A 16150-nucleotide genomic window follows, 5' to 3' on the forward strand; every position below is an offset into this window, starting at 1 on the left:
CTTGGCTTTTTTAAAGCCTCAGAAGCCTCGAAGAGCAGCATGCCATTATGAACATGGGGCTTACCTGGTGGGGACTGAATGCTCAGTGTGGTGTAGGCACAGAAGAACAGAAAGGCATCAGCGTGCAACAACTGAGTCAGAGGAGCAGGAATGGCATTCTCATAATATGGTATTGGTTTGTTTTTCCACACTGGAAGAAAAATGTTAAAAAAAATCTTCCATAGAAGTTGACGAAGAACTGAATCAATATTGTTAGCTTTTTCTGACAACTTAGTCGTTTGTTATTTCAGACCCTTTGAATAATGTTGGATAACAAGGTGATGTGGCAGTGAGGAAGGCAAATGTGCTTCTCCTGTGAATCCTTTCAAGTAGTAGCAGTAAAGCTGCAGAACCATGAATTCTTTGTTACAAGGTCTGGCGAGACCTCAGCTTGGATAGGTCAGGAAACAGCCGTGATCGCTTTTCTGGAGATGTCTAAAATACTGAGCTGTTTTTTTGCCTTCAGTTTTGATAACTCTTTTTGATATTCAAGATTTTGGAAGATGTAGGACAACTGAAAAATTTCAGGAGAATTCTCTATTAGCTGAAAGTATTTTAGGCTTTTCCCATTGTTTTTATTAAGTAGTTTAGTTTGCTTTTGAAAGTGGAGCCTGATAGATCATTCACTTTGAGGGTTTTATATAAAAGTGCTTTACTTTATGAATATAATTTAATCATTTGTAATGAGGAGTGGAAAATGTATGAACAAGGTTCTCTCTGAAAAATCACATTTGAAATTTCTGAGTAATGATCTGAATGGTCTGAAGTTATTTATTCCCAAGACATATCACTGTTTTGCAGACTATTCAAACCACTGTAATCAAAATTCAACTATGCCCTAAGCATGAAGATTATTTTTTTCCCAAAAAATAAAGCTTTGGATCACATTAAACCAGTAATTCAGAGTGATAGGACTCAGTTAATTGAATTCTATGACTTGGCTAAATGTATTCTTCAGTGGTTTTTATTATATAATAAAAATTTTTAGTTTAATTAGGGTAGGTAAGAAACAATGCTCAGTATATTGCAGTATATTCTATACAACAAAAAGTTCCCTTTTCTTTCAAGCTTTTTCTTGCATAAAGTAGTCTCCCTAAGAAAGATTAAGATAATTTTAATCATTGCTCAGAGGTTAGACTTGCAGTCCACATTTTTATAGCTAAATGTTACACAAAACTTTACATCAAGTAAATGTTCAACAATGTACTTAATAGGGTATTGAAATTCAGCCTTAGAAATGAGGTTTGTGTCAAAATCCATCTAATGACCAATTATAATATCACTTACAGAAAATATGCTTTGGTTTTACCTTTTGGATCCTATCCTGTTGTGGGAGGACAAGGACATTACTAGTTTTGTAATTTTTTGAGTGTTATTTTTTTCTTGTGCATTCTGTTTTAATAGGATGTGTTCATATATGAATAACAGGGATCAGTCCATGGGTAGTAAAAGGGTATTTGTGTGATGTTTTGTCTGCTTGCAAACACATTCATCTTCAAGGTGTGCACAACACACTTGTACCTACATAGCTGCTACTAACTTTGCAAATACCATTTTGCTCAGTTGAATTCTGAATTTTAACACTCAGAAAACCTTAAAAAGATGTTTAATTTTACTGTGGATCTTGGACACAATGTCAAAATTTAATTTGTTTACTAAGAAATTAAGAAACTTATCTATGCAATTAGGCTGTGGGCAGCTAATGTTAGGGTAAAAAATGACTGAAATTTATAACATGTAGAACATTATTTTAAGGAGTATAATGAGCAAGGCAGCGGTACGATGTCTGTTATGAGCTGATTGCTGAAATGAGTATTTCTTATTGAAGGGTTTTTTGTTATTGCCAGGGATGTGACTATCTGTAGAAATGTTACTTTTAGTTTCATTGTTTTCACAGTAATGGTGCATTAAAGTGTCAAGTCAAAATAATTTTTTCTAGCCCTTCTGTTCTGGTAATTCGTTTGGGAATATGTATTTCTGTTTGGAACTATTGCGCTCCTTCTAAAGTTCCTGAATATTTCACAATTTTGCCTGTTACTGATCTTCTGAGACTGCATAACTTTATGGGTTTCTTCTTCCGTTGCTGTAGTCTTTATAAACTGGTTTGTCTTTAAAAGGGAAAGAGAAAACACGATTCTTCTGTGAGTGACAATGGTTGACTTTGAGGCTTTCTATTAATGAGTATGGTGAAACAATTCATGTGAACTAGCCAATTACTAAATACATTCTGAGGAATTTGGTGATACTTCTTTTGCATTTCTTTTGAACGTCTCTCCCCTCTCCTCATGTTCCTCTGTCTCGAATTTTATGCATAAGAGCATTATAATGTTTAGGAGCTTTCTTTAGAGACATGATTGCTAGAGGTGAAGGTCAGCTGACTTCTGCTACTGAAGCATATTGGGTCATGATGCTTCTGCAAATGAGGTCACTATGTGAAATGCAAAAAGTATTTGTTTTCTAGTTTTTTTCAATGGGCTATGAATACTTTATTATATTGTGCTAGAAAATGCCTAGGAATACTGTGTATTGACAGAATTAATAACAAACTAGGAGAGACTGACATTAGTTTATCATTAGGGACAGACCTTTCCTCATCAAGGTGACAACCAGTTTTGTAAGCTACTTTTGCCTTTCTAGAGCCTGACGTATAAACTGTCAGAGACAGGGCAAATAATGCAGTCTCACTAAGCAAGGCATCAGTAGGAATAGGACTCTTGGCAGTTGTAAATACTGAAATGTTTTTCTGCACAGACAGAAACACAGTGTGAGAACTGCATGACGTGTGGCAACATCCCAAGATTTATCAAGCCTGTCTGTACTAATGGAAGTTGTTGTGTGTGCTGTGCTGTACAGATGGTTTTACACTTTCTGATGGGTTTTACAACGCAAGTGTTTTTTGTGCTGCTTTTTTCTTTTTAGTTCCATTGCCCCATCCTGTAATGTCCTCTAAAAAGATCAAAGCTGTTTAAACCAAACAAGCAGCTAATTCATATGCTGTCATTGAGTAATTGGGGCTAAAGCAAAACCATATTTTTGCACATGATGCATATTGTCAAATCAATGAGAGAGAAAATAAGGAGTGGCTTGTCAGAATTTGTTCTAGGTTTGTCTCAGGTTTGCATCTAAGAGAGCTAAATACCCACTCAGAACAGTAGCCAAGGGAAGCAATTCCATCTGTTTGGCACTTATGAGGCCACAGCTGGACTGTTTTATTTAGTTTTGGCTCCTTTGGTGCAAGAAAGACTGACATATTTGAAGCAAGCACAGCACAGGATCACCAGCAAGATCAGGGAGTGAACATGAGACTTGGAGAGAAAGGGTGAGTGAATTCCATAGGTTAGGAATGTAGAGGAGACTACATCCTACCTTCTTGAAAGTCCACAGTGACAAAAGAGGTAATGGACATTAAATGGTCATGAGGAAGATTCTGTTTATATATAAAAGGTTTTTTTGCAATACAGGGGTGGTCAAGCAGTGAAACAGATGCCCAGAGGCTTGTGAAATATTCATCCCTGGAGATGCACAAAAATTGGGTTGGCTCTGAGCAACCAAAGTCAACTTTAAGTTTGAGCCAAGTGCCAGTCCTGCTTTAAGTGAAAGAGTGGACCAGTGACTTCTAGAGATCCCTTCCAACCTAAATTGTTCTGTGGGCCCTCTTTAAATTGGAATCTGGAAAATATAAGAAAGTTGAAGCGCTCAATTCAAATTGCTTTTTAACATCATAAGTCATTGCCTAGGCTATGGAGAGCCATGCAAATTCCTAAAAATACCACTTATGCCCTCTGGTCTTAGTTGAAGTGATATAATGTCTCTTCACCACAGTTTACTTTGGTTTAAATTTCTGAAGATGTCCACATGCCTGTATAATCCAAAATTTATTTGAAGCCAGCTAAGGACTTGAAAATCATCTGGAAAGGTGCGAGAAGAGGTCAGTGCTGGAAAAGTCTGCTGAATGCCAGGCAAGGTGCCTGCTAAAAGTAGGAGTGGGAATGCCTGTGCCCCAGTAGGAATTGGGAGCAGCTTGAGCTCTCCTCGTTTGGCTTTCCACCCCCTGCCTCAATTGACCATGTCTGTCTGGGAGTACCCAGAGTTACTGTGGGTTCTCTCTCAGCAAAGATGCCTGTTCTGTTAGGTGAGGTTTGTGTTGTTGTGTGACTAAGCAGTTAATTTAGCATTGAAATAAGTAAAATTCATATTATGAAGTTGCTGTAATTCATACTATGAGAGTGAACATTCATTGCTGCTTACTCACAATGCAGTAACTAAGATATCACTTTCATTTCTAAGTATAGACTTATTTCATGGCACAGTAAATTTTTCCTTTTCTATGATTGATTCTAAGAATTGCATTTGACAAGCATGGTTCTAGTAAATAATGCAGTCTTTGGTATTAATTATCTATTTTTTTATAGTGCCATTTTAAATGGACTCTCCAAAATTAGCTCATCTTCTGTAAAGTCCATATAGGTGAAAACACTCAGTTTCAAGCAGAGAGGAAATAATCAGTCTTGCATTCCACAGTCCTTCTTCAATTTGTTTTTTTCACTTGCATAGAGGAAGAATAAAAGCAAAGGGCATTTGTTATCTAGCAAAACTCAGAAGCTATTTCACATGAAAACATAATGAGTGTGACAGGCTACAAATAGCATTGAACATGAATCTTTCACAGAAGAAAGGAGAAATGTCCTTTGGTATATTTACTTCAATCAGCCCTAATAAGGCTTGTTTTATGTGTTTTATGCATCCGCCATCATAATTATAAATCCTTGACATTTTAGCACTAGCATTTATATCTGCCAGGGAAGCTACCCGAAGTCAACCCTCAAGGAATGTCTGTATTGTACTATTGGATCTCCATAACAGCTCTCAAGTAGTTACTAAGTGGCTTAAAAAATTACATCTCAGTCATGCTTGAAGGGCTCATCAAACTTTGACACAAATATCAACGTTAAGTACCCAATCAGCTGCATTGTTTGAAGTACAGTCACGTGTGCCCATGGAGGAATAGGTTGGACAGGAAGAAGAATTATAGAAGGGCTTATCAATCAGGTAATTTTTTTTTTCATGACCTTTCAAAAACTGCTTTCCCTTCCTCCTGAAATAGCCGGGTCTTGAGCTGGCAGCTGCTAGGCATGCTGCTTCTCTTTCTATTTAATATTTTTGTATTCTTGGAAACTTTTCAGAGCAGAGGCTACCAGTGTTTGTATGTGCGTAGTAGGATTCTGCTCTTGGCTGCTTTTGGACAGCAAAAAAATCTGAATAACAAGGATAGGAAAAGTGTCAGGTGGTCTTTGGGAAGACACTTTGGTGTATGTCGTTTTGGCATGTAGGTAAACAAGATGAGCTAATCACCATAGCTTTCATGTAATATATCTGTAATTTGTTTTCAGATGTAGGTGTGAAGGAAGGCTTGCCATATGGTGTGTATATTGGTATTTTTCCTTGACAGCCTTTATTTTAAGTTTAAGAAATTCCAAGGCATACTATTATGCAAGAACACCATTTCAAACACTCATCAGTATGTACCAGAAGAGTACCTTGAAAGAATTTTGAAGAAAGGTAGAGCTCCAGGAAAGTTTTAAATTGAAAAATTTAAATAACGCTTTCATCCATTTTGAGATACCCTAATAACCTTAACACAGTTCTGTGTTGCACTGTTACCAGGCTTTCATCTTTTAACCATTTGAACAGGATTCTTTCATAAGTAATATATAAAATCTGATTTTGCATTAATTGGTTTGTGGAGTTCTGGAGCAACTTTCACAGTGTCTTTGTGGATACTTTTTTTCTTTTTTGGTTCATCTTATGGTGAAACTTTACCCTCAGTCTTCTTGCCTCAATGTAAAGTCTCCTTGTCCCCTTGTGGACTTAAGTTAAAAGTAGAACTCATTGAAGTTCTGATTTTTAAAATTATTTTTAAATGTCGTTTCAAACGTTGCTGTGTTCTGGTGTCAGTGACATACAGAGACGCTGTGCATCTTTGTATCTCTTTGTTATGTATGTGAAGGCATAAATGCAAGATTAGTCCTACAGCTCCCAAATTGAGGGACTAGAGAGCCAGGTAATGTGGTCCTGTGGTGAGCATCAGTTTCTCCTGTGGCTTAAGCCATCACTCCTCCTTATGCCATGGAGCTCAATGAAATAGTCACCGAGCTTTTAATTCACTCTTCCTGACAGCTCTTTGTTAAAATTCAGGTGCTTTCTGTGAAAATTCTTTTACCAATGAACACAAAAAAGGGGGAATTTTTTAGCCACATTATTTTATGAGCAGCTGAGAACCACTCGCACAGGAGCACTGGCCATCAGAAGTAAAAATATGGTTAAAAAAATCTTTTTTTCTAAATGGGCATTTGAAATCATGGACAGAGAGTATCTGAACAGGAAACAAACATGTCTGGAATAAATATACAGTTTTACTGCCTCTGGTTGTCCCTAAGTGAGAGAAGAATCTTGATAAGGTGAAGGGGGGGGGGGGGGGGGGGGGGGGTGGGAGAGGAAAAAAATTCCATCCAACTTGAATGAGAAATTTAATAGAAGTTGAGCATTTAATTGCTTTTTGTGTTTTTGAGTATATAATTTCAGCTGTTGAAAATTGTATCTTTTCAGTAATGTACCAATGCTAGCCTATGACTGAGAACTTCTCTTAGTGATTTTATCCTGACAGTAATTGAAAGCTGATTAATTTAATTGCAAACAAGCTTGTATTTTGCCATTTCTTCCTTAGTACTTCATGTAAATGCCTGGTGTTTGGGGTCAGAAGGGAAGTAGTGGTGTCTATTTTCTAATTCAGTACAGAAAAACTAGTAAAATATACAGGTTTTAACCTTATTAACAATAATCTAGTTGTCAAAAGTGTAGTTTGAAGAGAAATAATTATGAAACCTTTTATTTAAAATGGTGTATAGGGCAGTGTAAAGTCACTCACTTTCTGACTCAACAAACAAGTGCCTTAAATCGCTGCTATTTCTTCAAAGGTGAGGACGTTTTTCTTTAGAACTCTGAAACTCCATGAAGTTGTGTTTAATTAAGATTCATTAGCAAGGACTGAAACAGAACTGTTGCAGTATTAATTTGGGAGGACTTCTTCAGCTGCCTCTTGTGTGTGTGGTGTCTCTCGCCACGCCCAGGGAGGCACGGCTGCAGTGTGCGCCCTTCGCTGGATCTTAATCCACTGAGTGTGCTGGGGAACGGAGTCACATAATTGGTACATAATCTTGTTTTACTTTTCTGCAAGCTTTGCAATTGAAATACCAGTAAAGTATTGGAGGAACTGTGCCGTAGGGCAGCATACAAAGTTAAAATTTGACTGTATCAAAGCCCCTTGTAATAAGATACCACCAAAAATGCAAATAGAGCGGAAGTGTTATTGCTGCCTTGTTGTTGTGACTATGTCAGTGTTGGTAAACAGAGTTTAGTAATCAAAAATGATGGATAAGTACTAAATTTTGATTATTGATTTTCTGTGTCACTGGTGGGATGTTAATTGATGTTGCAATAACAATAATAATGGTTGTAGAACCATTTCACCTATACAGAAATGCATATATATCTTTCACAATAATTATTCATGTTCTTTAAATAACCTTTAAAAAAGAGATGCCTGACTATAGCAAGTGTACAAAATTGTACAAATTGTTTGATTTAAAAATGTCTACAGTAATATTTTGATGTGTTAAGAAAACCCCAATCAGATGACCTACTGAATTACCAATATTTGTAAATATTGAACTGGTAAAGAATAAACCAGTGTTGCGAGCAGTGGTATTGTTTTATTGATATGTTGTGAAGATTTTTTTAATGCATCCTGAAATTCTTTTCTATCAAATGATTTTGACAGGCTTTTCCAATTAAGGAATTTTCCATACTGGAAATGAGGAGTCAGTTATGAGAATTATTTTTGAGTAGTAACCTTAATTGTCTTAATTCCCTTTGAACGGCTGAAGCAGATATTTATGATACTTTGATTGATTAGCAGTGTATTTGTGTTAGAATTGCTACTGGTAAGATGCTGCTGCAACTATGGTCCTTAGGAGTTCTCTCCTAAATAAACATTTTAGAAAACAAATGGCTGGGGAGGAAAGGCATCACATCTTTGCTACCTCCACAGGCAGTACTGTAGCATCTCCTTTCCACACTGTAAAACATGGGAGTTTAGATCATCTTACCTAATTACTGGTGTGTTCCATACTGCAAAGAAATAGGTTTTCCTTGGTTTTTTTAAATCTGTCAAAATAGTGCCTGGGTGTAGACTAAGGAACTGTGCGTTTCTCTCAGAAGTCACTCACAGAATGTCAGCAGTAAGAGGCTTCCTGTTTTCAGGCAGGTGTTGTGCCTGTGTGGTCTGTCTCAGGTGGAATCTTCTTCCAGCTGTTTGCCAGGCTGTTGGCTTGTGACTGTGCTCGCTCTGCCCGGCTCAGAGTGTGGAAATAGTGCTGGTGTGGGCACAGTTGGGAAGGGGCACAGTGCTGTCGTCTCTGCTGCAGGAGTTGGGAGCACAGGAGCCAGCGTGTCTCCATGTGCTGAACCTTCTTGACTGGTGACCAGGAGTGGCAGGTCCATCGCGGGGCAGAGCTGACAGAAGCATCGAATCACTTGTCTGTAATCCTTCCCTATATGGAGAGGATCTGGGGGCTTTATCTGCCCTCGAGCGCTGGGATTTCTGCCCCTCAGCCTGCCTGAACTCAGCTCATTTCTGAGCAGGTGCGAGGAAGGTGTTTGACCTGTAACCTCAGCTCTTGGGTGGTGTCACCCAGTGCTAGGACAGGTGCTTTAGGGACCCTCAGTGACATGAGGATATTGTCATTGCAATAGAAACTTTATTTTAGCCTGGGCCCTCCGCAGGTGGGGTGGGCACCACTGATGGCCTTGGCCTCCTGCAGGGCAGAGCCTGTGAATGCAGGACTCCCTCAGCCCTCAGGGCAGTGCCCATCCAGCCGTGTCCCTGCACCGAGGGGCCCTTCAAAAGGAGTCCTGGGGACATGGTCACCCGCCCTGGGGAAGTGGCAGGGGACCGTGGTGAGGAGCAGGAGCAGCCTTGCCGGGACTGCAGTGAAATGGCTGCGCTGTGGCCGTGATGCGGTCGGCCTCTCAGGGCTGGCGGGTAGGTACGGTGCCCACCGTATTTGACCTGACTTGCCTGCTAAAATAATTCTATATTTTCATTTCTGCACAAGATTCGTTTGAGCTTTAGAGGACTGAGGAAAGGTGTGGTGCTTAGAAACCACAGTATGTGATAGTACATGGCTGCTGCCCTGGTCTCTGCCTGTGACCAGTAGAAAATACTTGCAGAAAAACATAGAAGTAATTATAGTGCCAGTTTGTCCAGGTTTGCCCTTCTGGTTTATACCACTACATGTTTTGGAGGTTTCTGAGACTGAGGTAGTGCTTGTACCTATCTGTTTAACTGTTGTTTCTGGTGCTTTCCATTACTTTGTCTAATTTTTTTTTAACCAGTTCCTACTTTTCACCTCTGCAACATCTCGATGCAGTTAAGTGTAGAATATTCCAAAGTAATATAGCATTCAATAAGATTTCTATGGTGTGAAACCAGGGGGAAACTCTGCTTCATCTGTTTGAGGAATTCGGTTGTTCCCATCAAATCACAACTGAGTTCCATTTATTCCATTCCACATTGTGGATGCTCAAATGAACTTTGTATCCTGCTATTACCTAAAGTGCTTTCAGTGCCACAGTCCTACGCAATCTCCAATTTCCTCTTCATTAGTAACAGCCTCTTTTGCAGAAATTAAATTTCCACAGCGAAAGTGAGACTGAGAAAGCAAACCTTTTGGTGTACAATGCTGGTGGAACTCACTGAATCAGGATGAGCTGCCGTAATAGCAGGAACATGAATAGTCATTTTAGAAACAAATGAAAGATACAATAAGATAGGAGTTTTGATTTGTTTCTTCTTGATTCTGGAGAAAATTGCTGTGATCTGTTTGTACCTGGATCTGAGTCAGCTTTTTTGGCTGTATGTAATTTTGGAACATAACGAATGCAGCATGAACTCTTGGGTGCTTTACATGTTATGCAGGAATTAACTACAAAGAGAGTTGTCCTTGTTACTGGAATGAATCTTTTCTATGTGCTTTAGTCAAGTAAAAAGCAAACTGTGTGTTATAAAAACTTAGTTGTATGGCCATGGAAAGGAAACAGGCTCCACATGGAAAAAGAGAGCAAGTTTTCTACCTAATTATTTAAAGGGTTTTGTGTGTCTCTGAAATGTGCCTTGGTAAATATGAGCTGACACATTTCTAGCAACCAAATTATAAATGAGTGGAAGACCTGAAAATGTCAGTTTCTTCCTTTTAGAAGCACTTCAGAATTTTTCTTTCCTTTTCCTTCATACATTCGTTTCTTCCCTTGGGCAATTGAGTTTGTTTAAACATTTGTTTTAATATACTGTTTTTCATAGGATATAATTGTTGACACTTCTTGGAAGTGTCAGAGGAGATTTGATGTACTAATATTTTTATAAGAGAGAGCATATGCATACCTTAAAATAACACAGAGAGAGAGAAAAAGTAGTAAATCAGTCCTTTAAACTTGTTTTTCTGTATATCTTGATGTTGCCTAACCAGTTGTGTGTGTTGTGGTATTTTTCCTGATTAGCTGGGAAAACAATAGGATAATCCAAAAGAGTTCAGAAAAAGTAAAATAAATTATCACCTTAGGCAGTGTGTTTGCCATTTAAATGGCACAAGAACTAGGTCATGTCAGGTGGTGGGGTAGGGAGAACACTTGAACTGCTGCTCTTACCTCCTCTGCTTTTGGAGAGGACTCTGGAGTGACAAGCATCCCAGAGTTGAAAATATCATGTCTTCTATTTCATTTTAATCATATTTTGGTTTGTTTTCCCAGAGCTGTAACATGCTTAACTGTTTTCCTGGAACTTTCATACTATTTACACCTAACCACATGTGTGTGAGTCACTTCTTGATGAGGCTGCATAACCACTGTCTGATCACTTTATATTAATAGAGACCAAAAGGATGATCTTTGTGAAAGGCCTGGTTAACAGAGGCAAAAAATAATTATTCTGGTGTTGTTTTATCATTTTCATGGCCGCATTGGCCAGCAGACTTTAGAGCCTTCCCATGTGCCTGGAGTGGTGTAAGAGCCAGTGACTGAGCGAGAGTTTTCAGAAATGTGTACCCAGTCCAGGCCTCCAGGGCGGGATGGGAGGAAAGGGATAGATACATGGTGGGTAGAGAAGCACGGGGGGGGGTGTGTGTGCGCTGTGCTGGACCAAGCAACTTTCATCCTTACAGGGACATGGATTGGACAGCTAGAGAGGCCTCATGCTCTGTCATTGTGCTGGATGCATCTTGTCCTTGGAATGTAGTTATTATGTTCTTACAAATAAAACATGCATCTGCTCGCTCAGTGCAGCTCCTGTGGTTGTGTTACCTTTGTGCAGCGTGTCAGTCAGTAGCACTAAAATTTTTTAGATTTAATAGCACTCTCTACCCCCAAGAATTAAATGCTGTTCTGTGTTTTTAAACATGCTCATCTCTAAGTGTTTTGAAATAATGTAAAATGCTCACTAATGGTAGCATGCTAACTCTGAGAAATGTGTGTCAGCACAGGGCAGTACTGAAGCATATACTTAAGTCATATTGAAGTCAATGTATCTAAACACAAATGTCTGTGCTTTCTGGAATCTGTGTGTTTGTTGTTAGATGTTGTGAAATAAGATCATTATTTTTGTACTTTAAAGGAAGTATAAGTGCTTTGTTTTGGTGGGTTTTTTGGTTTGTTTTTTTTTTTTCCAAAGAGTGAAGTTTGGAAATACTTTAAATGTACAAACTACATTATCTTTTGTTTTGATAGCTGATTGCTGTTTATGATGAACAAGAAACTCCTCGTAAGACTGACAGCACCAATGGGAATTTGACAGACAGAAATAGCCCAGACTCCTTTGAGGCAGAGGTAGCAACTCAGCTGGCTGCCTTTCAGCCCATTGGTGAGATTGAAGTGACTCCTTCTGCCCTAAAACTGGGTATGTATATCTTGTATGGTTTTTTTCTTTCATTTTTCTTTTTCTGTGTGTGTCTGTGATCTGATTTTATATATTTAAAGGTTTATATATTTTTTAGCATCCCACTGTTTGCCTTGCAGTTCAGTGAAGGGGCCCTGAGGGGAAGTCATATGGGGAGTGTCTGAGGTCACTTGGTCTGTACAGCTTGGAAAAGGGGAGGCTGAGGGAGACCTCTCTGTGGTCTAAAGCTTTCCTGTGAGGGCACATGGAGGGCCAGGCACTGATCTCTCTGGTGATCAGTGACAAGACCCAAGGGAATGACACAAAGCTGAGTCGGGGAAGGTTTAAGTTGGATATTAGAAAAAGGTTCTTCAACCAGAGGGTGATTGGGAACTTGAATAGGTTCCCCAGCACCAGGCCTGACAGAGTTCAAGGCGCACTTGGACAACTCTCTTTGGCATGTAGTGTGACCCTTGGGGATGTCCTGTGCTGGGCCAGGAGTTGCTGACAATCCATCACAGTATTCTTGAGAGCACACCAGATGGAACCTTTGCTAAGTATTTTCAAATACCACAGTCATTGAACAAAAACCCCAGCTCTTTTTTTTGAGGATCCTGGGTTCAGTGAGTGCTGTGTGGAAGTACTTTTACCAGTTACCTGAGCTAGTGCCCTGTTTTGGGTGTGGGAAGCTGGGAAGAGGGATATGCTGCTCTTTGCTTTTGAAGAAGTTGCACAACTGGGCCTGTTTTCCTTTCTGACTTTCAAGTGAGCAGACTGTGATTAGAAAAGGCTGCTGCTTAATTCCCTCTTACATCAGACGGTGCTGAATGAACTGCTGCAACTCTGGTGCCCTGTGTTGTTTAAGTGTTCTCGGATGGTCAAGAGTTCAGACTGTTTTCCAATTATAAAGAGCTGGAGTCTTGTATGTTGCATACAGAGCATTTTAAAAAATTTCCTGGATTGAGAGTAGGCTGAGCTGTTGCCTAAGTACTGGATACAGAAGCTTTCAAAACCAGACTGACGGTGAATGCTGTGGCTGTCTGCCTGTAAAGCAAATGAGCGATGACTGACTGCTCTGCGTTCTGCCCCTGCCCGTCGCCCAGCTCGCCGTGTGCTCCCGAGGGCCGCTGGACATCTCCGGATGCTGTGCAGTAACGTCTGGGTGTAAGGGGCAAGGGTAGAAGTACTGTCTCTAGTTGTGCTGCTCTCATGGAGTAGTCTGGTTACAACTTAAAAATGGAATGTTCACTTGTCTACTTCAATTACATTTTTAAAGGAAAAGGCTAATTGATTAAAGCAGTGAGCTAAAATAAAATCTCAACTACAGTTCACTGGATGAAGCTGTGTAACTTAACTTCTAACTGAAGTCTATGCTCATTTTGTTGCCTGCTGTAGAAAATTCTGAAATTCAAGCTGCATGAGAATTCTTAGAGTAAAATTTGTGTTAATGGATCATATCTGTTTTTTTCTATATTCTAAAATAGAAAAATCTTTTTCCATACTTAATTACACACAGGAATTTCTCATAACTAAAAATCTTGAGCTAAGACTTATTATTGACATAACTTTGTATATACTTGTCTGTGTTTTTTGGTAAGCATGAGATACAGAATAGCTTGTAGCTCAAGGCTCGGTGTTGAAAAGTTTTGCCACTTCATTTATTGCATGTTTTTAAATTGCGCTGTTACCACATTTTAGTGTGTTTCAGAAAGTACAGCTTGTCCTCCAAATACCTCTGAGCACTATTTAAAAAAATGTGTTTTGACTCTCATACTGTTGTTGTGTAAGTAGAGGGTTGGAGAGGGAAGTACTTCAACGTCGCACAATTTTATGTAAAGCAGTTAAGTGCTCAAGCTCCTTTGCTCATCAGTAAGCTACCACGTAGTTAATGTCCTTGTATTTATGAAATCCTGCTGTAGAGCACGAAGGAGATGAAATATAATGTGGAAAGAGCAGTCAGGGTTCTATTTTGTTTTCAATGCAATACTAACATATATTTGAAGTTAAAATGGTGCCTGCTTCTTACAAGAAGAGGTCATAAATGTAGTGGGGTTTGTCTCATTGGTTCTGTTTCAGATTGGTTTATTTTACAGGGTAAGTGAAAGACTTTCTACCTGTTCCTCCTGTAGCTTGGTTTGAACTCTGAAATGTAGTTGTTTTCTCTTCTGGATTTTACATCATGGTTTACAGTTCTTTGGATTTAATCTTTTCCTTTGTCTTTCATGTACGAGTCCCTGGTCCTTAAATTATGTGGCGATTTCCATTAGAGGCAAATTGAAAAGTAAATGAAGAAATAGAAGGACAATTTGCTTGTATTAGTATCATTGATGCATGAAACACAGTAGTCTGGCTTCCTGTCTAATTACTGAATTGACTCCCACTTGCTAGCAGAAATAAATAATATTAATTTATAAAGCTGTTCTTATTTTGGCAGCAAGGATGTGATTGAGTATATATGTAGGAAAAAAGTGTTGCTTTCCATGGTAGAGCTGTGCTTCAAGAACTATCTTGAAGCATGTACTTACCTTTCCAAGTATTTTTCCAGGATGTTTTAGGAAGGAAATGCAGGGAATTCATTGTTATATGAATTGTCAGATTGTGGAACAATTTTGCCTGTTAATTTCTGTTGGGTGTTGAATATTTTACGAAATCAGATCCATGGTTTTATGTAAAAAACAATGTCTGGCTAATGATCTGCCTGTGAAATTCTTAGAGCTTGGTGCTTAATAAGCACGTGAAACTAAACACTGTTCTTGTCAGACATGAGAGAATTGCCACTGGCTTAGAACAGACACAAGAGATACTGGCTTAAAACATTTCTGTCTTTTATAAATTGTATATGTGACCTAATTAGGTTAATTGTATATTATACCAAATCTTAAAGCCCTTTCTGTTTAGATAGAGGTGGCAATAATTTTACTTTTTGGGTTTTTTTTATTGTATGGTTACTTCTTTGAGGGTGTTTTTCTGTTTGTTTTTCGAGAATACTGATCAGTTTGACTGTCTGAAATCATACACTTCTTATGATCAGGTTGGTTACCTTTTACTTTTCCCTTTAGCATCTGTAACTCTGAAAGTGAGACAGAGTAAAAACAGTATTGTATTTGACTCAAAAACTAAAATAACCTTATATTTTACATTGCTTTCATAAATTGGCAAAATTTTAGAGCAAAAAAGTAAGTTTAATTTACTTAATATCAAATTACTTTCTTAGTACACATCTCCTTAAAACAGTTCAGGAAATTATTTGGCTATTTGTTTCCTTTTCCCTGGAATAAACACTGCTCTACTTTTAAATCTAGCTCTGTTCCCAAACAGGTGCAATTGTGGGTCCTTATATTTAATTAAAAAAAATGCAAGAATACCTCAAATGTTGGTGGACACAGCATCTTCTGTGTCCACAACATGAGATGAGGTGCAGACAGATTTAAGTGCCTCCCTCCCTGCCCCACATCACTGGATTATCAGGTGCTGTTGCTGACAGAGTCTTTTAATAGTGAAAAAGCGAAAATCCCAATTTGACAGAATCTGTGCTCGGGTAAAGAAAATATTTCATGCTACAATACAAATGGTATAAAGCACTTGCTAAGATATATGACAAAATTTAGTGAAGCGCACAACTGTTTAATGTGTTCAGGCAGCTGTTTGAAACAGGGAAGAAATGGATCTTCTGATTTTGTTATGCCTGTGGATACAGGAGCATTGAGACAGTTGCTAAGATGGCAGCAGAGCTTGTCTTGTATTACTGTTTCTTGTGAGCAGAATTTCCCAGAGTACAATAATGATGTGGCCATGACAACAGTTTTCAAAGAATGATACAGGCAACTAAATGCTGAAATAGCTGATGTACATTTGAAAAATGTATTAGAGGTAAACTTCAACATCTCTAACCCCAAACACCATTGCAAATTCCTCACTGCCCTTTTTTTTTTTTTTTTGTAACATATTTCCTGAATATAAACCTGTGTTTAGACAAAACCTTGCAGTGAACAGTGAAATCACAGTGTGTTGAATTCAGCCCACAGTGAGTGTAAGGTAACACACATCCCAGGGAAAGAGATTATGGCCCGCATAAACCATCTTGTAATTTTCTGTGCACCTGTAAGTGTGCCAGTAGTGCTCCTGTTT

General features: G+C 38.6%; 1 protein-coding gene across 5 annotated transcripts in view; it reads left to right on the forward strand.

The window, feature by feature from the left end:
- The window catches only part of PARD3B (par-3 family cell polarity regulator beta), a 393607-nt gene that overhangs the window by 106287 nt on the left and 271170 nt on the right, over positions 1–16150 (forward strand). For 4 of the 5 annotated variants that reach the window (XM_058421311.1, XM_040069267.1, XM_040069269.1 and 1 more), the window contains exon 3: positions 11875–12043. The exons of the other annotated variant lie outside the window; for it this stretch is intronic. In XM_058421311.1, coding sequence (XP_058277294.1) covers positions 11875–12043 — 169 coding nt within the window. The remainder of the gene's footprint in view (positions 1–11874; positions 12044–16150) is intronic. 5 annotated transcript variants of the gene reach the window in all.

This window comes from Hirundo rustica, chromosome 7, assembly GCF_015227805.2.
Source record: "Hirundo rustica isolate bHirRus1 chromosome 7, bHirRus1.pri.v3, whole genome shotgun sequence".
Lineage (NCBI taxonomy): Eukaryota > Metazoa > Chordata > Aves > Passeriformes > Hirundinidae > Hirundo > Hirundo rustica.